The sequence below is a fragment of the Aspergillus sydowii genome (assembly GCF_001890705.1).
Source record: "Aspergillus sydowii CBS 593.65 unplaced genomic scaffold ASPSYscaffold_26, whole genome shotgun sequence".
Taxonomy (NCBI): domain Eukaryota; kingdom Fungi; phylum Ascomycota; class Eurotiomycetes; order Eurotiales; family Aspergillaceae; genus Aspergillus; species Aspergillus sydowii.
Window position 1 is genome coordinate 2717 of NW_024467884.1, and position 21540 is coordinate 24256.

The window sequence follows — 21540 nt, forward strand, 5'->3', positions numbered from 1 at the left end:
GCGCTGAGAAGTCGGCCAAGATAGTTGAAGCAGAATAGATTATGGGCTAAGATGACTGCATTCTCGGTGGTGAAAGCATGGCCTTTGAAAAGCCCGTCTCTGATTTCCGTTCCAGAGGATCCCCGGCACTAAGCCGCCGTTAGCTAGTTTTCTGGCCATTTAAATATTGGAGATCGATAAATTTCGTATGCCATCATGGCCGCCCATACAACTGCCGCCTGTGAGATTCAAATTGGGTGACATTCGCTCCTGCTGCTGCAAAGATATCCATTAGATCTATTACCTCGCATGAAGATGAAACCGTCCCCGCCAAGCCTACCGATCAAAAAACTACGACCGCCAAGGCGGTTGCCCGTCTCGTTCTAGTAGGTGACCAGTGCCGCCCTGAAGTCGCGCGACCTGGGTGGGCGAGGTGAGCTTGTGGGGTGAGTGGGTGACCAGTGGGGGTGAGGGTCGCGCGATGCTCACCTTGGTCGCGCGTGAGTGGGTGATCGGGGTGATCAGCCAAGACGCCGTTCATCCTTCGCGCTATATACAGAGTTCAGAGCTCACCACTGAATGCCAAAATGAGGTTGTTAATTGGTAGACTGATTTAATAATTATGATTGGCTGTCCTACCAAAGCTGGCTTTCTCGTCGCTGTTTTAACACTAGAAGATGGGATTCCAGTATTTAAGATCTGAAATGAGAGGCTAACAGCAAGGCTTTCTTGCTGCACGTATCATTGGAAATTGCGGCAGAGTTATCAGATGTCTCAGCTCGCCAAGACACGCCCTCAGCCAATCACAGCAAATTGGCATGCAGTGTTGGCAGTGGTGATCTAGGTTTCACGTTTCTCTTCGGATTCTCCTCTCGTGTAGCGAGGAAGAGCAAATTAGTGCTTGCCGAGGTAGTCAAGGAGTTCTACTCGGAAAGGGCCAACTACCAGGGACTAAAAACACTGCCAATAGACGTGGTGGTCAACAATCTGCCCAGTCTTCGAAAAGGGTTCAGCCCGGCAATTGATTCCGAGCTTCTAGAGTCAGTTCCTAGCTTTGCCGTCGATCTTTGTCCTGCAACAATGGATGAGTATGTGAGCGAGCCACCTAACATGAAACCATATCCGTTCGCCACGGGCTTTGAATATAAGGGAGAGGACTACAAATCTCTACCTTTAGGGTCTACAAACTGGCCATTCTAGTATATACTGTTCGTTGGATTGGGGTTAGAAAACAAGTGAAGAGGAAGAAATTGACACTGCTTCTTGAGAGGTTACAAAGCACAGGCCTCATGTTCGCAGGCAAAAAGAGTTCCATAGAGGACTGAGAAGTGACAGCAACGCGTCTGAGTCAAACTTTGTTTCTCTGACCTCATATAGAGGCGTTGCTTCCAGTTGTAGCGGACTAGTCCGGCGTAAATTTGAGGGATCTTTTAAAATTGCAACCATCTATTCGATACACTTCCGAAGGAAGCTGCCGCGCTTTTCACGCAGGACTTCCAGGAAATTGTCAAAGTGGCATTTTGGCACTCGTCGGACTCTAGCAAAGAGGTCAGCTTTTTAAAATAGGAACTCGCGGGATTTACATGCGTAGAAATCTCAAACTCTCCTCTGCTTGGAAGAAAATAGACTATTGATTTACCAAACTCTAAATCAAGCATATGCCAGATCCTGCCGCCATATAGCTTACGTCGTAGACTGCCATATTGACGGCTGAACTCTGGAGCGTCCTGTTCTAGCAGCGGGAACCAGAGTTGCGTCCGCAGAATAAACTAGTCAGAGTCGTAGTCGTCAAAGTCAAGTACGGGCATCTCTTCATCAGAACTCGCACTCACCTCATCTCCTGATTCCTCGCGTGAATAATCTTCCAGCATATATCGAGAGTATACGTCCGCTGTACATGGCACTTCTGGAAGGTTAGGGACCACGCGAGTGTGAGCCTCGTTCTATCAAGTCTTACTGTTCCAACTATAATGCATACACTGTACTGTCCAGACAGTTGAATATTCGAAACCCCAAAAGACTTATCGGGAAAACGAAATGGTGGCATTCTGTAGGCTAGCGAAAAAAAGCAAAAACAGTCTCGATCAAACCCCAGTGTTGAATCTGGGCGCTTAGTAAAATAACTGGATCAATGTTGAATCAATCGGACTGACGCAATATTTTAAAGCATTACTTCATCTCAACACTCGCATTGGCGCTCAACGTCAGCGGCGAGGGGCTATTTAGGCCTGCTCGCTGCTCCGCATCCTCCAAAGTGAGAACAGCATTCTTCCCACTCCCAATCCCAAAAGCACGCTTAACTGCTTTCCAGCTCTCAATACAAGCCAGATAAACAGCCATGCAGCCGAAAACAATACCCCACTCCCAGGTGATCGCATGGTGTTTGAACACAACCTGATTCACGACTGGGAGGTAGATGACTGGAAATGTAACAACAAAGCCAGCTATGACAGCCCAGAATAGAAAGTGGTTGCGCCATAGTATTGGGAAGATAGAAAACTTCTGTGGAAACATGACTGGATCCATATTGAAGAGGGAACGGCAAAAATGCTTCACTTCCCAGGCTGTTATAAGCAACAGGAACTCCAATGTTGCATATGTTGTGGCTCTGGCACAGAAGACTGTGTCGCAGGTCGCGTTATAGCCCTCGTTGCACCCATCGCCTAAATCCGATGTTCCAGTGCCTCCGGCATAGATGACACTTACAAATGCAACTAGGCACAGGGAGCCCAATAAGGTCCCGTATATCATTTTATCAATTATAAGCTCGCGGGTAAAAACTCCAACACGTAGATCATGAGGTGGGCGGTACATGATGTCTGGCTGAGGCTCCTCTAGGCCGAGGCCAATAGCTTGAAAGGAAGACGTGACAAGGTTCGCCCATAGGATTTCTAGTGGGGAGAGTGGGAAGACAGAGTCACCGGTGGCATCTCTGAATGCGAGCCCAATCAGGAGAAGAATGACTTGGGCGATATTTGAAATCAGTAAATGCATGAGAAACTGCATAGCGTTAGCAAGTCAGCAAGTGGCTCTGTATTCGGATTACACATTGAAGTACCTTCTGGATATTATCAAACAACCTTCGTCCCTCCTCAACAGCTTTCACAATAGATGAAAAATTGTCGTCCGTGAGCACCATGTCGGCCGCTTCCTTCGCAACATCACTGCCATTTTTACCCATGGCAATACCAACATCAGCTCTCTTTAAAGCTGGAGAATCATTTACTCCGTCTCCAGTCATGACGCAAAAGGCTTGTCGACGATGCATGGCTTCAACCATTCTCACTTTCGTTGCGGGGCTACAACGAGCGATAACAAGAGGCAGCTGATCTATAGAATCAATTTCCGCGTCTGCGAGTTTGTCGAAATCGTCGGCTGCCATGACCAATCCCCCGGGACTTGAGATGTCCGTGACTGAGTGCAGGATGCCAACTTCTGATGCTATTGCAGTGGCAGTCTTTACATGGTCTCCAGTCAGCATGTGGACTGTGATCCCGGCCGTTTGGCACTTGCGTACTGCGACTGCTGTCTCAACTCGAGGAGGGTCATAGAGTCCAGCAAGGCCGCTGAATTCGAGATTCGATTCAGCTGCACCACGGGGCGACACTTGATCTTCTTGGCAGATTGGTGTTCTCTTGTATGCAGTACACAAGACACGGAGCCCTTCACCTGCCATTCTGTCCGCTGTTACTCGAATGGCGCGTTCCTTGTCTTCGCTGAGTGACAGAGAAGGGATGATTGCCTCTGGAGCCCCCTTTGTGAAGACTTCGTAAACACCGTCGGCTTCATTGCGGTAGACAACAGACATCTTTTTGATAGCCGAGTCAAATGGATACTCGGTATCCAGACTGATTTGGCGTCTGCTGATCACAGCATCCTTCCCGAAATTAAATCGCATGGCGAGGACATGGAGAGCGATTTCGGTTGGCTCACCTACCGCGCTCCACTCACCGTTTTCATGATACACCATTGAGAGGTTGCAAAGCGCTAGAGCTGAAAGAAAAGTGTGTAAGGCAGGGCAATCTTCGATGGAATGGGTCGAGCTCCAGTCGATCTCATCAAACTGAGTCACTCCGCTGGTGGGATCATAAGGATTTGTAGTTTGATGCACTGCCAATGTTCCTGCGCCCGGGATCCAAGCACGGCGAGCGATCATCTTTCCTTGTGTCAAAGTGCCCGTTTTGTCGGAGCAGATGTTGGTAACGCCACCCACAGCCTCAAGGCATTGGAGTTTCCGCACAATGACGTTGCCTTTGGCCATGGCCGAAGTGCCCACAGCAATGGTAATGGTAAGTACTGCAATCAAGGATTCTGGGATAACAGCCACAGCAACACATATTCCGTAGATAAGGACTTCCCCGTTGATATCCCACAAATTGACTGAGAAGACTATGATGGCCAGCAAAATAGCCAGGGCAAATAGTAATAGCGCAAATTTACTTAGCTTGACTTGCAATGGTGTTCCCACCAGCCCCAAGACTTTAGTGACAGAGGATTTGACATGCTGAAGCACGCGAGCAAGAGGACTGCGACTACGGACGCTGTCTTGATCTTGAAGTAGTTGTGCTATCTTTCCCATCTCTGTCCCCATTCCAGTCGCAACAACCATTCCAGTAGCCCGGCCCTGGGTCATACTACAACCTGAGTAGGTCATGTTGGTTCTGTCCCCTATTGGGATATCTGGCGCTGTGAGAGTAGCGGTGGGTGTCTTAAGGATCGGTAGAGATTCGCCGGTGAGAAGAGCCTCGTCAATAGAAGCATTCATGCCATCAAACAATCGAAGATCTGCAGGGACAATATCGCCAGCTACAAGTTGTACGATATCTCCAATGACTAGCGACTCGGCCTTGACGGATGTCACTCGGCCCTCACGTATCACTTTGCAGACGGGGGCGGATAGTCGATGAAGAGACAGTATTGTCATTTCGGCTCGGTAATCTTGGACAAATCTGTCTAAAGTTAGTGAGATCAAATAACAGTGAATTTTGCTCAGGGACATGCCCGACGATGATGTTCAGCAGAATGACCGCTGTGATGACGCCTCCTTCGACGTAATCATCAATACCGAACGACAAAGCCATGGTGATAAGTAGTACCTTTGTCGTGCTCAGTAAATTGCTTAGATAGCCCCCAAGCATAGGGGACGGGCGTTGTATTGCAAAACTTACTATGGTCAGACTGTTGCAGACCTGCCTTAGCACTATTGCCCAGATAGAGATGCTTTTGAACTCGCAAGGACTGTTTGAGCCATCCCGCTTGAGACGGAGACCCGCCTCGATGTCAGAAAGTCCATAGCTAGAGAGAATATGATCAGAGGGGAGGTTTTTGGAACGTGGTGAATTATCACGTACTGCAGATCTGTTTGAAGGAGAGTAGCGAGGTCAGACGGGTCCGAGAGGTGGGCATTTTTAACCTGGTCTGCAGAGCTTTCTGGAAGCTCCGGTGTTGTGTGCTTATGTGGGCTCGAGGATAAGCTGTGGCTGGCCCCCGACTTGGCGGGTTGCTTCTTATTGATGTCGCACTGCTCACAGTCAAACGTAGCACCGGTTGTAGGTAAAGATGAAGTAGGCTCCTTTAAGCCACATATAGGCGGTTCCGTCGATTCCTCGACATCGGGAGTTGTCGCTATGCCCATATAAGTGGGTGGAGCGAATGAAGGAAAGGAAAGTGGACGTAAGTGTAAGCAGCTAGATAACCCTTGTCACAAGGCAAGATCTGTGCTAGGACCCTGGGTCTAGTGTATGAGGAGAAGAGCGATGAAGTAGTGGGTTGAATGGGGATATTTGCAGAGAGACTGTCGCGCCACTGACAAATTATCCGCAGTGAGGGGAAGTTCTTGTCGTTCTCTTGGAACCTTGATGCCATTGGGTTACCAACGAGTTCAGACTCTTGGCTGACCTAATTCGGTTTGATAGCCCACGATATTTGTTCATACTGGCTGGCAAGTGCCTGTTGCTGGTCAGATGTCATTGGATGCGTATTGTGCAAATGTGGTGGGTTGAAACCACAACCGTGCCGGCGGTACCCGGTCCCATCTCCAAATAATGCCTGGGTTTATAGCAGGAGGCACTAGAGCGAACTTTCAGTATTATATTTTAATCATCTAATTATGAACTGTGACTGAGTAGCAACATGTAGTGCAATACTGGTCCTTCCTATTTCTTTGGAAATGCGCGGTCTTCGTTTGCCTACCATTTGGCACGTTCCAAGACCTTGGCGTACTGAAAACAGCCAATTGTTGTATTATATGGCTGCTCAATTCTCGGCATTCATCATCGTAAGGCAACTTTGGTTTCAAGGCTGGAACTTCCCCCGTATCGATAATAAGTTGGGGACAAGCCTTTCAAAGTGGTTAACGTGCTCAGGCGCAAGCTGAACTCGCTGGAACACTAGCACTGGCCTTACCTGGAAGGAACCTATTCCGTGAAGAGATGTCCCGAGGCGTAGGGGTCGAGCTATCCCTTACTTGTACGATGGCAGCTAGGGTATCTATCTGGTACCGGCGCGGCGCTAGATGTCGAAATGCCATCAACAGGCTGAAGGTTAAAATGTAAAACAACCTAAAACTTATACATGCCAATAATAAAGGAGACGTTTATTAACTAACACTCGCCGTTCTGACTTTGAAAAACAGGAAATCTGATTTACTCTTCTAAAACATGTGCTGTCGAAACTCTGGCACTGATTGTGGAAAGTTGTGGAAGTTTTACGGCAATGCGCACGCACATTGCAAAGTTCTCCGAGGCGAAAGAAGCGCCGCTATTCTTAGAGCTCGTTCCACTGTATCTACATCTTGGCATCGCAAATTGTTTTTAACGGAACGGTTAGGCGGCTTTAACTGACACGTGCTAGGACTTCCCCGTAAAGAAATGACCCTGTATATATCACCCGCAGGCTCTGGAAAAGGGACAGTGTACCTGTTTATAATGACCTTCTATTGGTATCCAGGTCAGACGGAGGCCGCTGCTGCCATACCCGTTTGAATGCTTAGCTTTTGACAAGGAATTTATGGCCAATGATAGGCATTTTTTGGTCACTATAACCACAGCAAACATAATGTATATTAATGTAAAACCAAGCAGAAGCTCGCCGGCTTTTAGGCCTAAATCCCGAGGCGAGTGTGTTTCAGTAGTAGTCTCTCAGCTAAGTGCCATACACACACCTTTTCCGTCCCTAGGGATTAGCTACTGTCATAGACAGGTGGGACTGCAGGATGCCTGATCAGCTTGACTGACGAGCTACCTGGAAAGGAGGGCAAAGACTGCAGCAAGCCAGCACAGTTCACTATTAAGTCTCAAGCAATGGATTTGACGCGCAGTTCACTATCACGCAGACTGGTAGACAATCACATCCCCAGGTCTCCAACTCTTTATCTCCGCGAATAAGTCAGGTGAGGAAGCGACTGTTTCTCGTGCTGGAAGAGAAACAGAAAGATACGGAACGAAACATTGCTAAACAGACTACCAGCCACTCCGTTGGCCGAAATAACATAGCCACTCATTATTCCACACGCGGCTTATGCAAGAAAATGCCTCGGGGATGAAGTCATGTCTGAAGCATTTCCTCAGCACGAGCCCCTGATTGACAACCCACTCGCCTCTGTAGGGCGCCAAGTGTGGCACCTCAACAGCCTGGTTGCCCGAGACCCGCTTCAGTTAGAGAAGGGCTACTGCCAAAGCCATCTATGATCCTGTTGATACTCTCGTCTCTGGCCTGGAAATGTGTTCTTCGTTATGCCACGCAACGGGGAGGTCACCAGAGTTGACTTGAAAAGACAGTCTCAGAATTCCTGTTTGTGCAGCAACTCCAAATCCAGCCACAGGGGGACATTAAGTTCGGTTTATGTTGCTGCCTAGTTTTTCCCTGCATCCCCACATCTCCCTCCACCCGCAGTTTCTAACAAAGCCACTCTGATTTTTGGAAAACACTGTGGCTTGGATGCATCCGTTCTTGGATGCCTAGTCTGCGTTCCGGTGTTGCATCACAGTAGTTCTTCATGAATGGCTGTGCTTGCTTTGTAAGGCCGGCGACCAGCAGTGGATTTCGGGTCTGTATATTCCGTAGTAGCCTGGAGCAATCAGTATGGAGCTAACGGATGCATCACTCTGCGTGTAGAAGACGAGGCGGGGCGTCAGCGGTCAAGCTAGTGGGTGCATTCAGGGCCCCATTGCCCCTCTACATCCCTCCCTTTATTGTCTGATGGCATTAGTATTTAAGGCGCGCAGCTCTCGAGCCACGCAGAATACATCGTCATTCTTTACTACTCATCCGCTGTCACGGTAATTCCCCTCTTTGCCCGCCTGTTATTCCACCCCAAAAGCACAACCATGTCCTACTACGGAGAATCAGCCGGATACTACGGCGGTGGTGAGCAACGTCCACCATACAACCGTCCCTACGAGCGTTCCCCCTACGACCGTCCTCCGTACGAGGAGCACCGTTCCTACGACTTGCGCCCTTCCTACTCCGGCGCCCCTCCGTCCGCCCGTCCTCCACAATATCCACCTCCACCGCTCCCAATTGGCTGGATCCAAGAATGGGAGCCCAGCGCCCGCCGCGCCTTCTACGTCGAAACGACCAGCTGTCGCGCGGAGTGGACGCTGCCCGCAGATGTCTTTTACGGAGACAATGAGCAGTCCCGCGGTAGTGGTGATTACTACGCTGCGGCGCCCGTGCCAGCTGCATACCCTCCCCCAGGGCAGGAAGGGTACGGCGAATACAGGGAGAAGGAGAAGGACAGTGACACAGGGAAGCTGCTTGCTGCGGGGGCGGCGGGGCTGGCTATTGGCGGTATTGGCGGGGCTATTGTGGGACATGAGCTTGGTATATCTTCTATCCGCTTGGTATTCTCGATGATGGATAACCTGTGCTGACATTGCAATAGCTGAGGATGACGAAGAGGAATACAATGAGGAACACAATGAGGAACACCATGAGGAGGAGCATCACTCTAGCTCCTCGGACGAGGAGGCGCACTACTCGGATCATGGAGATGACTGATAAGGGGCATATGCTGGACTTGGCGGAGTGTACTAGGTAGTCGCCTTTGAGTTCGCTCGTTTGCCATCTAGTAACCCATAGTCGAAGCTTTCGAAACAGCCTCTGTTTAAGACCTAACTAGGATAATGGAGTATGATTAGAACCACACCCTGGCGAGGACCTTATCAAACGCAGAATCTCATCTCTCTGATGGGTATTTTACCTACAAACAAGCCCTGATATTTACTTGCCGAGAATGAAGCACGGATATCTGTGGCCATGCCGTTCACACACAGATCCCCCATGAACCAGTGTATGAACTTGCTAAGGTGATGATAACGGCTAACTCTGGTGGTCGCTTTTCTTCGAAAAGCTAATAAATGCAGACCTCGAGTCTATCTTTGAAGAGTAGAATTCATAACTTTTTGTAGAGAATCCTCAGTTAGGGTAAAGCTTGTCCCTTGTTGTTCCTGTGTACTTGAAAGGCGTTCTGTGACTCACTTCGCCTCCATTTCAACTGCGGGGGACACCATATAAATTTACGGTCGCCCCAAGAAGGGTAGGTAGCCTGTGAAGTCTATGTCTCTTATTGCCTCTTTGTAGCAGCAAGGGAGCGCTTCGCCCGAAACATGAACTTCGTCAGCTATCTTCTCTCTCCAGAGATGCCCACAGTTGATGACGCGCTGCACGGTTACTCGGCTTGCATGTTTTGAAAAGTGTCAGTCGATACGCCATCGCGAATATACTGAATATCTTCGCGGTGACGATGAAGGGCCGCTGCAACTCTCTCAATCCCTTTCGAGATCATGGATCAAGATTAATTGCAGATCTCTTACCTACTTCTCATTCCAACGGTTGAGTGTTTGGTTATTGATAATCACCAATGTTCCCTCTTGATAGTCATCCCTGGTGGCCGCCCCCCTGCTGTAAGTCTCGTCCAGTTCGTGGCTTTTCTTTCCGAGAAACCACGACTGACCCTAATAGAATAGTTTCTCAAACCTTGAAGCTCTTATATTTACAAAAGCAGCGATTGCTTGAAAGGTGTGGTTTGTACTTTTTTCCACCTCAAGCATCAGCCCAGCATTGACAGCCTAACGCAATCCAACGCTGCAAAACTCGGTGCTACAGAGCTCCTGCCGTGCCTTCGACACGACAACAAAACCTCAGGGTATTGACATTGATTATTTCCCGTTGTGGTCCCCTTTTAGAATTTGTGTCTCTTCCTCCACGGGAGTCAACCGAAAGGTTTTTGGAGAGACGCGTGCTATCAGAATGGGTATAAATCAAATATGAGCAGGCCAGATGCCCACGCTACTGTACCATGCCCAATGTAAGAAAGATGACCGCAGTTAATACGATGAGTGTTAAAAAAGGTGTTTGCCGTTGACACCCATGTTGTTTGGTGGGTCTGATCTGCCCCCAGCTCCACTGGACTGAAGCACGTAATGTTTCACTTGCGGCCTTTTCCTGACGTCGTTCTACATGCGCCAAGTTCTTCATTCCTTGGCACTTCCTCGATGTACGGTTATTTAAGGCGGGCCACTGTGCTGCCTTAGCTCTTACTCCTGGCCTTTTGACCAATCCCACTGTACAGTTGACCGCAACAAGTTTCAATCCCTGGGCTCGACAATTTGAAGCATCTAACATCGTACAGTTTTCAAGAATTCTATTTTATCCAGATGAGATTCCGCTAACGTCTGTCACGTGATCCAGGATGCCCCACTGTCTTCAGCCATTCTTCCAGCGATTGCGCAAACAAACAGCTTCTCTGACACACGCGGGAGACATAGACCTTGGAGAGGAGAGCAATCACCTACTCTCCACGCAGGATCTAACCGCCCGGGATGGGACGCACTTCCTCAGAGGCGGATTTCCATTCCCCCGCGTCAGGCAAAATGATCCGCCCAAACAAGATCGACTTGTCCGGATAAATGGTAGTCATAGACACTATTTGAATCCTCCGAACTCGAAAAGGCACTTTTGGACAAACACCAGTCTTTTAAACGGGATAGGGCTTAGAGGCAAATGCAAGCGTTTAAATGGCTCCAAGCGTTCAAATGGCTCCAAGCTGCGGACAGAATGGGAACAGTGGACAGAGAGCGGCTCGGGAGGGTGGCCAGTCGAGAGTCATCAGATGGCAGCCATCACCCAGAAATATGGGGAGATCGAAACCGTTGCCGGGTTTGGCACCCATGCGTTTGTATTGTTGTCACATAATGTGCGTGTCTGCAATCCCCATATAGATCGTTACTATGCTCTAAAGGTCTTCCGCCGCAGACCCGAGCAAACCGAGTTTGACTATACGAGGCGAGTGACCTCGGAATACTCCATTACATCCTCCCTACACCATCAGAATATTATCGTGACCTTCGAGCTCCTCCCCCTGGGTTACGGCAATCTTTGTGCGTGTATGGAGTATTGCTCTGGTGGAGATTTACATTCACTTATTGTTACTTCACAACGGCTGTGGGAAGAGGAGGCTGATTGCTTCCTCAAACAGCTGATGCACGGGATTCTCTATCTCCATGAGATGGGGATTGCTCACCGTGATTTAAAGCCGGAAAATCTTCTGCTTACTAATCGTGGTTGCCTGAAGATTTCTGATTTTGGCAATGCAGAGTGCTTTCGACTTGCCTGGGAAGATCTGGTTCACATGTCTACCAGGCGCTGTGGCTCAGCGCCATATATCTCCTCAGAACAGTACCTCGCGCAACCGTTTGATCCCAGGTATGTTGACATTTGGGCCGCCGCTATTATTTATATCACTATGAGAGCTGGGAGAAACCCGTGGAAGTTGGCAACAGTCAAGGATGAATGCTTCCAAGACTACGTTAAAGATTGCAAAGTTGGAAGACAGTATTTCCTTATCAAAGATATATCCCATGTCAGGTTATCACTTTCCTTGTCCTCCTGTTAGATGACTAATTCCATTTCCTACAGGAACAAAGCTGCGTAGTCCTACACTCCATGCTGAGCGTCAATCCCGCGCATCGGCCAGGAGCGGCCGAGGTTCTTTCTTCTCAGTGGCTTCAGGAGATTCATTGTTGTCAGGCTTCCAATTCAGGACTTTCTACTTGAGGTCTAGGCTTCTCGTATGTAATGCTTTCAGGATAGTCTCATTGGCGTTGATGACATCCTTTGATAAGTTGGATTTGCAACCGGCGCAGATTATCAATTTCAGTAGCTGTAGTTAAAATGCATTCAAGTTTAGGATCACACTTCGTTCGCTAGGAAAACCAATCACTGGAAATGGTAACCTTGGTGCGTACCTATGAAAGGTGGTTAGTAGTCTCTAGTATCCACCCCTGGAAACTTGAACTTACGCGTACACTTCCTGTCATGTGCTCCTCGACTAAAACAGGGGAGGACGCGCATCATAGTTACGGTGATCTGATGGTGATGATCAAACCACATATTGACCAGGATGTTGTTTAGCAAGCCAGCAAACCACAAAAGCCAATTATCCTCACCAGAGCCGTTCTTAATGCGTCGGTAGACAAGAAACGTCAAGGTCCAGCTACATCGACTCCTAGTTCTATCCAAGACTCCATTCAAACTGCGATCAAAGAGCAAGGTTTCGGAATCGTCAGAGATTACTGTATCGAAATTACGATTCTTATTGCGGGCGCTGCTTCTGGAGCCCAAGGTGGCTTGAGGCAGTTTTGCTTCCTCGCTACCTGGAATCTTTTCTTCGACTGCCTTCCGCTCTTCACGGGGGTTAACCTTAAGTAACCCTAATACGTGGATTGAGTGCCAGTTCAATTACCGCTGTGACTGTCGCGATCGGAATATAGACTGGCGCCGGATGACGGGGTCGAATGTTGCGCTAGGCCCGGCGTTACGTTGGCTCGGATCCAGCGCTGAGGTGACTCCACTTTCAGAGACTGCGTTTGATTGCTGGCGTGCCATGGACATCTGGCTGAGGTTGGATGCTCTTCGGCGCATGCGCCGCTCTGAATCATCGATTTCCTTCTTTTTGAGCGACTCAGACGGGAGTAAGATGGCCCGGTCCAGGCTATACGGCAGACCACGGTGGCGACCGCGAAGTTGCATGGCGATGATGACCAGCGTTGAAAGTACCTTGAATTGACTGACAAACGAAGCGTTGACACCGGGATACCCAAGCGAGAGACCAACGGTTCCGTAGGCCGAGACAACTTCAAACAGAACAGACCAGATCTGGAACGAGTATTGGCTCGTGTTTTCCAGGCGGTCGCCTTCAACGATGGCGATAATGAACAGACCGAGACAGACATACCAAAGATCAAACCCCAGCTGTTTCCGTAAGTGAGTTCCGATATAGCTTGGTGCTGTCTGAGTATTCTCGTCGTCCTCGTCCTCAGCTTCATACACCCCAAGGCTCTTCTCCTCGTAGACGTTGGTTCGTCTCACTGAGATGGCAATCGGGAAGACAGAGATATACATCATTATCATGTAAGAAACCTGGACAGCAGGATGTAGTTCAGATATGGGCACCACAGAAAATCCCGCAGTTCGGGTGCAAGACGCCTGAAACAGCCCGTCCACAATCTTGATTCCGGTAGACAAGGATGTTACGGTGGGATCATTCAGCTGAACTACCATCAGCATTGAAAAGAGTTGAAAGAAAGAACGTGCATGACTTACATCCAGGACGATGAAGAATATCAGATCAATCCCATTCAACAGAATGAGAGTCGCCAAAAGCCACCAAGTTGCATTGCGGGGAAACAGAAGCGTAAAGCACCGTCGGGGATGGTCTAAAAGAAACTTCAGCTCTTCCCACAGAGGGGTTTCTTTAGAAACGACCTTTGACAGCACCCAGATAATCAGACGGAGCATACAGGGAAACCCGGTGTTACCAATGATAATGAGGAATGTCATCAGCAGAAGAGGGAATATAGCGGTCTGGAAACTGGACATCGAATCAGGGGTAAGGGTAAAACCAAGATCATTGAACGCCGAGCCTGCTGTAAAAATCGCCCACCATGGACGACCCTGCCCAGTTGCGGTCACGACCTGGCCCCAGTGAGTTTCCATGATCCACGGTATTAAGCAAATCACACCGAGAAGGTGAAACAAGACATAGTAAGATACCAAGACGACCGCCAGCGTCTTTAACGCTCGGTACTCGATACCGCCAAGCTCGTCGCGTTGCTCTTCCGCCAGGTCGATGAAGTTCGAATTGCGGCCCACTGTGGCATCCCAGCTAAGATACGATAGAGTCGGCCGCCCCCGTTCCTGCGTCAAAGACCGAAAGATGCCGGTAAACGTTGGGCGTCGGGTGTTCGACTGAGCAAGAGGCGACGGCTCATCATCCTTCTTCGTTTCGAGGACGGTAGGACGAGTATCCAAGGGTGGGAACGTCGAGTTTCTTGTTCCAGAACACGGAATCTCTGGCGCGTTGATCGTGATATGCGGTCCATCCATAGCGGGGGTGTGGTCCTGGTCGGCGTTTCGGGAGCTTCGGGACTCAGATTGTCCGCTTCCTATCCGCGCCAGCTTGTTCTCGTCCCCTTCTTCGTCTTCAAGAACCTGGGGCACGCCACCGCGATCATACTCCCTCGGACTTGGAATGCGCAAGGCGCCTTTGTTCCTCCGCTGGTTTTCTAGCAAAGTTATGTGACGCTCGGGATCGAGTGGGACAGGAATACGAAGGCTGCCAATGTCACCATTAACAGTGGCGTCCCAACATGCTTCCTCTGGGCTTTTTATACTGCTCGCGTGGGATCTGGGAGAAACCGACTCGGAGTCGCTCTCTTTAGGAGACTTGGGGGCGCTTGACAGTCCATCTCTTTGGGGATTGTTTCCAGAATCATTGCGCAACTATCTGAAACAGGGTGAATAAAGTTATACAGTAATTGAATAGTTTTTTGGTTTGCAAAGTGCTTACTGACTTCTAGTAGATCATGGCCTTTCAATATAGATTGACAGCTCCTGGAAGCTATAAAAAGATAATGGATGGCTTCCAAGAACCGTTTCATTGGAGTTGCTGATTTTCCCCGGTTTTGGCGCTGGGACTCGTTTACCATATTCGTCAGGCGATCTAGTGGTTATCATAGCTGGGGGGATCTTTCTTGGATTTCTCCAGCGTGTTGAACAATTCTGCCTGAATAGGATTTTTGAGCTGTTTGGCAGTCAGTAGTTTGACCGTTTCACTCCACTCTTTAAGAGACCTAGAGGAGAAGGGGGTATGGTGTGAGAAGGTCCCAGCACGCTGTGTCGAAGCTTGAAAGGTTTTTCGATCAGCCCTATAGCGTCGTGGATTCTTTGCCGGGTATTAAAGCTGGACAGAGTATCAGGATGCTCTAGTTCTAGTATTCGCTTGCGTATCTCCATGACCTGCAGAGGACGATCAGGTAGGTCGAATACACAACGCCTGGCCTGGTTTTGAAATCTTTGCCGTATCAATTGACCCGATCAGATCATTCTTGAGCCCCGACGCCACAAAGGTACTGCTATCCACTGTCTCTGATAGGGAGCAGATGAAGGAACCGACATTCAGAGCGAAGATTTTCGCCGTAGCGCTGTATTGGATATTATTAGGCTCACTGCTAGCGCTAAGAATGGTAATAGTGTAATTTGAATGATGTGTCTCACCTATAGCCTTAAGGCTTGCCAGATATACTCGGGCATGCTATAGGACTCTTGTTCAAATAGATACATCGTTCAGCAACCGCTCTATGCCTTCTTCAGGGGAAGTGAATGACCTGAGCTTCGCCTTTAGCTTGTTGACATCTTCATCATTTCCTTGGAACAGTATAGTGATGACTTTTATTAGAACTTTTTTTGTTTGTTGCGCATTTTTTTAGAGCCTCCTTTCGGCGTTTGTCTTTGTTTGGCTCGTAATAGCAGAGAGAGCCAGTCTCTGTACACGAAACGCACGGCGATGATCCAGAACACTAAGATTATAAGATTAATTAATATCAGATACGGTTGGTTTATTGACACACTTTAGTACGCTTTATTTGACAAGGTGCGCATGCTATTGTCTGGCGTTTTCGCTTCTGGTGACTCGCTTGTTGGTCATTGGCAGGATTAAATTTAGTGGCAGGGAGTAGTGGTCGGAAGGAGATTTTTGTTTCACGGTGAGCCATGATTCTAGAAAGATGGAAGCTGGCGGTATTTGATTATGATTTGATTATGCCGTCTGCTATCGGTTTCTAGGTTGCTTCGAGCTCTTTTTAAGGCCTGGACTAGTTAACAGAGGACCCACCGGCAAGGGAATGCCAAGAAACACGCCAACATCCGTTTAAGGGTCTCGCACAGCGTTTTGGACGCGGTGCGTCGAGAAGTGCACTCAAAGGTGCTAAGGCGGCCTTGCGGCAGTAATAAGCAGATCTTTGGTCAGATTAGCGGCAATGAATGGCGAGACCTCGGTCAAAACGCAAGTAAATACATTGGCGACAGATGGCTGCAGGTTGCAACAAAAGCCCCGATCGACGATAGTCTTACTTCTTCTAATTAATTGTGCGTGAAGTTCGCCCGTTAAACGAACGGCTCGGGATGGCCACCCACGAATGACAAAAGGCGCAGGTAAATAGATACAGTCCCTCACAGAAGTAAGACGTAGAGAGAGCTGCAACAAAAAGGATGGTGCAATAAATACAGAATATCTAATTAGTAGACAGCTGCTGCGGTCCCTCATGGTTGCCTTCGCGCCACTATCAGTGCTGTGCAAAACATGGAAAGAGTTGATAATGTGGGCTTGCAGCGCTTCGGTGGCTAACTGTTGGCAATGGTCAGGGCAGGTCGGACCACTTCCGGGAGAAGAGTGTTAAAGCTTACGAGAAGAGAATGGTGATGACGGTCCTTGCTAATGGTGATGTTGCGAATGGGACTGTGTGGATGGGGAGGAGGTGGAATCCAAATCAACAGATCATGGCCTGCATCGTCCGCCCGCCCGATTGATATGAGTTTGGTAAATACAGACAGGTTGTCTCTCGCGAGAATTGCATCGAAATACTCCGGGTTTCTGTGACGGACGACTCCACAAAATAAAAATGCTGTGGCTACTCGACACAACTTCCGTAGATAATTTCCTACCCTCGTCAGCAGTACTATTGGATCTCCTATCGCATTTCTCGCTCTAACCTCAGAAAGATTGCAAGCTAGCTTGCGCTGCAGTATGGTCGGATCATGAATAGCGAGCAAATACGCTGTCCCTTTCCATAGATTGCGCCTATAATACGGGGTGGTAGGAGACAATGGTACTGTATCGTGCCCGGTGAACGAACACAAACATACTTGTCATATACCTCAGCTTTCTTCGTATTATTCTTCCAATTTCAACATGGAGCAGTTCATCACGCTACTACGGGTGCGTGTAGGGATAATTCAACAGGGCTTGTATTTTGAGTTTAGCTAGCTTGCCTTGCGAGGCTATGTTAGCGACTGTGCCTAGTGATAACATTTAATAGCACCTTCAGCGCGTGCAATATCGGTGTACCTTCATGACAGACTCCGGACGAATTACCTTGCCACATTGCCGAAGTGCTGCAGGCAAAAATGGAGTGGTTTAACTATAGACTAGCTCCTTTTTTTCTGAAGCGCTTCGTGCGGGAACGCTGAAGTGGGGTAGCAATTGTATATACTTAGCTACAAAGTGGGCGAAGTTCTTCTGCCACTTCATCCCACCTAGCCTCAATTGTCAAACGGAAGAAGCTGAATAATTTTCTTTTCAGTTTGAATGACTCTACTGTAACCAATTACATGAGGAAAGCATTCGTACGCGAAATTACTGAGTTCTATCTATCCTCAACGACTAACTCGAAGGAACTGAAGTTTGGGCAAGCGACCTGAACGAAGATTTCGGCCAATCATCTTGTCGCTCACGGTCCAGACGAATCATTTCTGCGAAACCGCTGAAGTGCTGCAGACGAAACGAAACAATCTAACAAAATATAGACTAGCTCATTTTTCTGAAGCGCTCGTCCTTTTGGCACATGGATAGGAACTTGCGTCTATGAACGGATACCTCCCAAGAGAAGGAAGAAGCAGGTCAGGAGCAAGTGATAATGATGCTTAGGCCTCGCGATTGTATGCCTAGTCATATTGGGTCAGGCAATTGGAGATGGTGGCGAATGCTCCCCGAGCTGGGGTACGATATCCTCTATTGTCTGATGGATTGGAGGGGATAGGAAACAGCCTAAGGGATGAAGTTAGATAGTATCGTAGAAACCCAATATCACGGTGCCTACAGTACCAATCTAGGAAGTGCCTCTAACCACTCCTCCTGCGACGATGAATCGAAGATATAAGTTGGTTTGTTCTAGACCATCGCACCCGCGTGCTAGGTAAAAGGCCCTCAGTTTCTTGCCAGTCACTTACCCGGCACCCAACCATCTGTTGTAGGTCAGAATCTGAAATTGGTAGAGTAAGACGGGCGAAAGCGCCCATATTACTACCCACCGTGTTTGCCTATCCCACATCCTGCAAGCATCTAGATGAGGGCCCAGATGGCACCCACAGGATACAAATACTCCTCCACTCCCCAGGCCATCGACCCTGACCTGCAGCATGCCTCCAACGACACCCCCCTGGTACGACCGAATTTTCCACATATCCAGACTGGTTGGTATGGAATATGCGCCGCACTCGCTCTGAGCACTTGGCTCGTATGGCGTTCCGTTGTGGCCGGTGGGCGATCCGATGGCACGTGATGCAGATACGGTGACTCCTTGTCTATCCCCTGCCGAGACCGTTCGGCCACCTCGACATGGCCATGATTCCAGATGACCGATCTACCAATGGCCCCTTGTCTGACCAGCACCCGTGCAAGTTCGATTGAACTACCAGATTTCCCCAATACGTCTTTACGAACGTTCTAAGGCTAGCATAATCGACATCGATGTCTCGCACGACAACGGTCACCTCGGGTCCAACACATTCCCCCAGCCAGGCAATTCCGCAATCGAACATTCCATAGTACCACTATCCACAGTACTCCGCTCCTGCAGCATCTTCGCGTTTGCGCAGCCCGTCCGACGGCGAGAACAGACTCCTATCGCAGGATACGCTATTGGGTCGTGGTATTGTCGCCAATGGTAGGTCCGCGAACGCATACCACCGCAACGTTGGCATCGTAGCCGGCCAGACGGTGCAGCCAACGAGACCGGTGCATTTGCGCCTCTGTGGAACCGGGATTGGGGCAAGCCGACCCTGGAATCAGGGACCCGTGACGCGTATGTGACGCTTCGGTGGTTGATACCGCCATCTGGTTCCGGGACGCTGGGCACGTCAGCCTGGTTGTCAGCGAGTGCTCTGGTTGCAGTTCCAGAGAGCGAGCATACCTCGAGGCCAGGGAAGCGTGCACTCCAAGCTTGCGTAAGACCCATAACCAGGTACCGTCTAGCCAGTTCATATTACTATTGCGGTGCGAGAGTGGATGCAACCAACAGTCCCGACGGTCGACTGGAGGCCATTTTATGTGGGACATTTGGCTGAGTCTGACGATCAAGATAGCACTTACATCTGAGTGCAAACGGTCATCCTCGTCGGGCAAACGCTGCGCGCAGACGACAGCCTGGTGTCGCCCGAGTACCAGAGTTCAGGGTATCACCAGCGAATGTCAAGTTCGCTGCCACAAATGAGCAATCATGCGACCTGAAAACGCGTCCGATATTTCTCAAAGGCCCTGTAAAGCACCGGTAACCCGAAATGAACCCTATGCCATTCGATCGCCCGCCACTAATCCAGGCAGTGATTACAGCCGGGTTAGAAAACAGCTAGCAAGGGCAATATTGAAAGGTTGAAGGAGCTCTGGTCAAAGGCAGTCCGCCGCCGTTAGCCCCTTCCTGGCTGTCCGGCGCTCTGAGTCTCTTGGGACAGCATCCTTTGCTCACTGGCTTTGCGCTGCCCCGGTGGAGCAGGGCAGGGGGAATAGAAGGTAATATTCGTATGATAGACGACCTCATCTTGAGGGCTTCGAACGTTGAACGAAAATGTGCGATGACATACCCGGTCAGTGACGCGCAGGATTGCCCGTTGGAACGCGTCTGGGTCGAAGTGAATGTTTGGTAGCAACGCGCGAGCCAGCCAAAGGACGGCCAGCTTACATAATGATATATTGCTTGGCAGGGGCACGAATCACATCACCGATCAGGTGAGACGGGAAGCGATAGCAACAGGTTGCTCACCGGATAAGTCGTGGCGGCAGGATTGTGGAATCCAAGCTTCGGATAGGTTGGATGAATAAGTCGCTAAGGGGAGATTTAGTCTGACCAGCCTTCTAAAGCCTATCGCACGCGAGGCTTTACATTCAGAGCACAGGATGCGGGTTAAGATGACGATCATTTCCGTCCCTCATCTCCCCTGCGAGGAGCTACGAAATTCACCCACTCGCATTGCCCGATTGACCGGCCGAGCGAAGTCATTCGCGCATATGTCATATCAGGTACTGAACACCGACTTTATAGGGTATAAATATATTACAAGGAACATGTAAGCCGATGAGATGTAATTTTGGTTGCTAGCATTGAATCGATGGGAAAGGTGTAGCACGCGCTCTGCGAGTCCGCAGCGACGATGACGATAATTGTATATATATATCTTGCTTCCATCCACGGAAATACTTGGACACATCGCCCCCTCTCCCTGACGGGGTTATATAGCATTATTGCGTAATATAAAGTAATTGGATGAGCAGAAACTGCTGGGTGGACATAGTTAGCCCGTTCCTGCACCGGCGGATTATGGTTGAATTCACAGTCGCAATTCTATTTTGACGCATTGGAGCTCTGAGATGACCCCGAACTCCAAGCCTCCCAAAACGGATTAGTGGCACTATCTGGGTCTCGGAAATCGAACATGATTGAAGCCATGATCGGCGGGCGTACCCCTGCTTTGCCCGACTATTTCTATGTTTACCTACTCCGTACGCATAAGATATATCACCTGCCGAATAATCAACAACAGGGTTGCATGGATTCTTTGCTCGTCACCGGTCGGGGCAGAAGATTCTACGACGACCGGTCAATGTGGGAACCCGAGTGGAGCGAGTTGACCAAGGGCAAGGGACGGTTGCAAACAATCAACACGAGTGCTACGGAGATCGGGCCGTGAAACGAAGGGCAGCTGCTAAATGGTTTCTGCTTGCCAGAGCTGCAACGAGAAATCCGGGCGAAGAGCAGACCGCAGAAAAGGATCAGCTCACAGTTATGTCAACTGACTACGATGACCGGGAGGGCGATAAAAATTTATAATGGGGATGGAAGAAAATGACCGGGTAGTTCCTTCCGCCTATTTCGTCGACAACCAGGGTTCGAAATTCCCGGTGTGCTAGGGGCTTCGAGCCTTATCATGATGATATTGGTCAAATTGTTTAAAGAAGAAAAAGAAAAAAAAAAAGAAGAATGGCGGCATATCTTCGTGACCATGTTTCGGCAAGATAACCGGTCATCGCAGTGATCAGGTGGGACTGGTCTAGTTTTCTGCGGTCTTGGGGCATCTTCAATCGTTCCAGGTGGGTCGGGGTTCTGCTTCGGAATGACTTGAGAGTAGTCTGTTTCTTCTTCAGAACAGCCTCCTTTTTTCTTACTAGTAGCATGCGTCGCTGGGAAGGAAAGGCAATATGCAATAAGTCAAAAGAAGGAAAGGAGAATA

The 21540-nt window shown here is 49.2% G+C and overlaps 11 protein-coding genes across 11 annotated transcripts in view; 4 read left to right on the forward strand and 7 right to left on the reverse strand.

Moving 5' to 3' along the window:
• Positions 1 to 302, forward strand: part of ASPSYDRAFT_52586 (uncharacterized protein) — a 614-nt gene extending 312 nt beyond the window's left edge. The window contains exon 1 of the mRNA XM_040848512.1: positions 1 to 302. This exon is cut by the window's left edge and continues 312 nt beyond it. Within this exon, the coding sequence (XP_040695790.1) occupies positions 1 to 38 (38 nt within the window). The 3' untranslated portion in view covers positions 39 to 302.
• Positions 303 to 319: 17 nt separating this feature from the next.
• On the reverse strand, positions 320 to 616 carry ASPSYDRAFT_52587 (uncharacterized protein; the record flags this gene model as incomplete). The annotated part of the gene is made up of 1 exon (XM_040848513.1): positions 320 to 616. A coding segment is annotated over exon 1 (158 nt), but the record flags the coding sequence as incomplete, so codon positions are not given.
• Positions 617 to 1190: 574 nt separating this feature from the next.
• On the reverse strand, positions 1191 to 1870 carry ASPSYDRAFT_52589 (uncharacterized protein). Its single transcript, XM_040848514.1, has 3 exons — positions 1812 to 1870; positions 1567 to 1748; positions 1191 to 1516 (listed from the first exon to the last, which is right to left on the reverse strand). The coding sequence occupies exons 1-3, from the start codon at positions 1848 to 1850 to the stop codon at positions 1426 to 1428; spliced, it is 312 nt and encodes a 103-aa protein (XP_040695792.1). The 5' UTR covers positions 1851 to 1870; the 3' UTR covers positions 1191 to 1425.
• Positions 1871 to 2148: 278 nt separating this feature from the next.
• Positions 2149 to 5614, reverse strand: ASPSYDRAFT_165352 (uncharacterized protein; the record flags this gene model as incomplete). The annotated part of the gene is made up of 5 exons (XM_040843348.1): positions 2149 to 2979; positions 3038 to 4928; positions 4957 to 5075; positions 5148 to 5274; positions 5331 to 5614. The coding sequence occupies 5 exons, from the start codon at positions 5612 to 5614 to the stop codon at positions 2149 to 2151; spliced, it is 3252 nt and encodes a 1083-aa protein (XP_040695793.1).
• Positions 5615 to 7944: 2330 nt separating this feature from the next.
• ASPSYDRAFT_52594 (WW domain protein) lies at positions 7945 to 9396 on the forward strand. Its single transcript, XM_040848515.1, has 3 exons — positions 7945 to 8026; positions 8095 to 8802; positions 8864 to 9396. The coding sequence occupies exons 2-3, from the start codon at positions 8307 to 8309 to the stop codon at positions 8977 to 8979; spliced, it is 612 nt and encodes a 203-aa protein (XP_040695794.1). The 5' UTR covers positions 7945 to 8026; positions 8095 to 8306; the 3' UTR covers positions 8980 to 9396.
• Positions 9397 to 10528: 1132 nt separating this feature from the next.
• ASPSYDRAFT_52595 (uncharacterized protein) lies at positions 10529 to 12188 on the forward strand. The gene is made up of 2 exons (XM_040848516.1): positions 10529 to 10606; positions 10672 to 12188. Exon 2 carries the CDS (start codon positions 10673 to 10675, stop codon positions 11873 to 11875), a length of 1203 nt encoding a protein of 400 aa, XP_040695795.1. The 5' UTR covers positions 10529 to 10606; position 10672; the 3' UTR covers positions 11876 to 12188.
• Positions 12189 to 12710: 522 nt separating this feature from the next.
• Positions 12711 to 15425, reverse strand: ASPSYDRAFT_138135 (potassium ion transporter). The gene is made up of 3 exons (XM_040840820.1): positions 14835 to 15425; positions 13585 to 14763; positions 12711 to 13530 (listed from the first exon to the last, which is right to left on the reverse strand). Exons 1-3 carry the CDS (start codon positions 14967 to 14969, stop codon positions 12721 to 12723), a joined length of 2124 nt encoding a protein of 707 aa, XP_040695796.1. The 5' UTR covers positions 14970 to 15425; the 3' UTR covers positions 12711 to 12720.
• ASPSYDRAFT_52599 (uncharacterized protein) lies at positions 14815 to 15625 on the reverse strand. The gene has a single exon (XM_040848517.1). The coding sequence runs from the start codon at positions 15274 to 15276 to the stop codon at positions 15076 to 15078; it is 201 nt and encodes a 66-aa protein (XP_040695797.1). The 5' UTR covers positions 15277 to 15625; the 3' UTR covers positions 14815 to 15075.
• On the reverse strand, positions 15437 to 16227 carry ASPSYDRAFT_52603 (uncharacterized protein). The gene is made up of 3 exons (XM_040848518.1): positions 15891 to 16227; positions 15538 to 15839; positions 15437 to 15464 (listed from the first exon to the last, which is right to left on the reverse strand). The coding sequence occupies exons 1-2, from the start codon at positions 16032 to 16034 to the stop codon at positions 15681 to 15683; spliced, it is 303 nt and encodes a 100-aa protein (XP_040695798.1). The 5' UTR covers positions 16035 to 16227; the 3' UTR covers positions 15437 to 15464; positions 15538 to 15680.
• Positions 16228 to 18096: 1869 nt separating this feature from the next.
• ASPSYDRAFT_52609 (uncharacterized protein) lies at positions 18097 to 18906 on the forward strand. The gene has a single exon (XM_040848519.1). It carries the CDS (start codon positions 18396 to 18398, stop codon positions 18597 to 18599), a length of 204 nt encoding a protein of 67 aa, XP_040695799.1. The 5' UTR covers positions 18097 to 18395; the 3' UTR covers positions 18600 to 18906.
• Positions 18703 to 19633, reverse strand: ASPSYDRAFT_724134 (uncharacterized protein). Its single transcript, XM_040850644.1, has 2 exons — positions 19409 to 19633; positions 18703 to 19167 (listed from the first exon to the last, which is right to left on the reverse strand). Exons 1-2 carry the CDS (start codon positions 19426 to 19428, stop codon positions 18807 to 18809), a joined length of 381 nt encoding a protein of 126 aa, XP_040695800.1. The 5' UTR covers positions 19429 to 19633; the 3' UTR covers positions 18703 to 18806.
• Positions 19634 to 21540: the final 1907 nt, after the last annotated feature.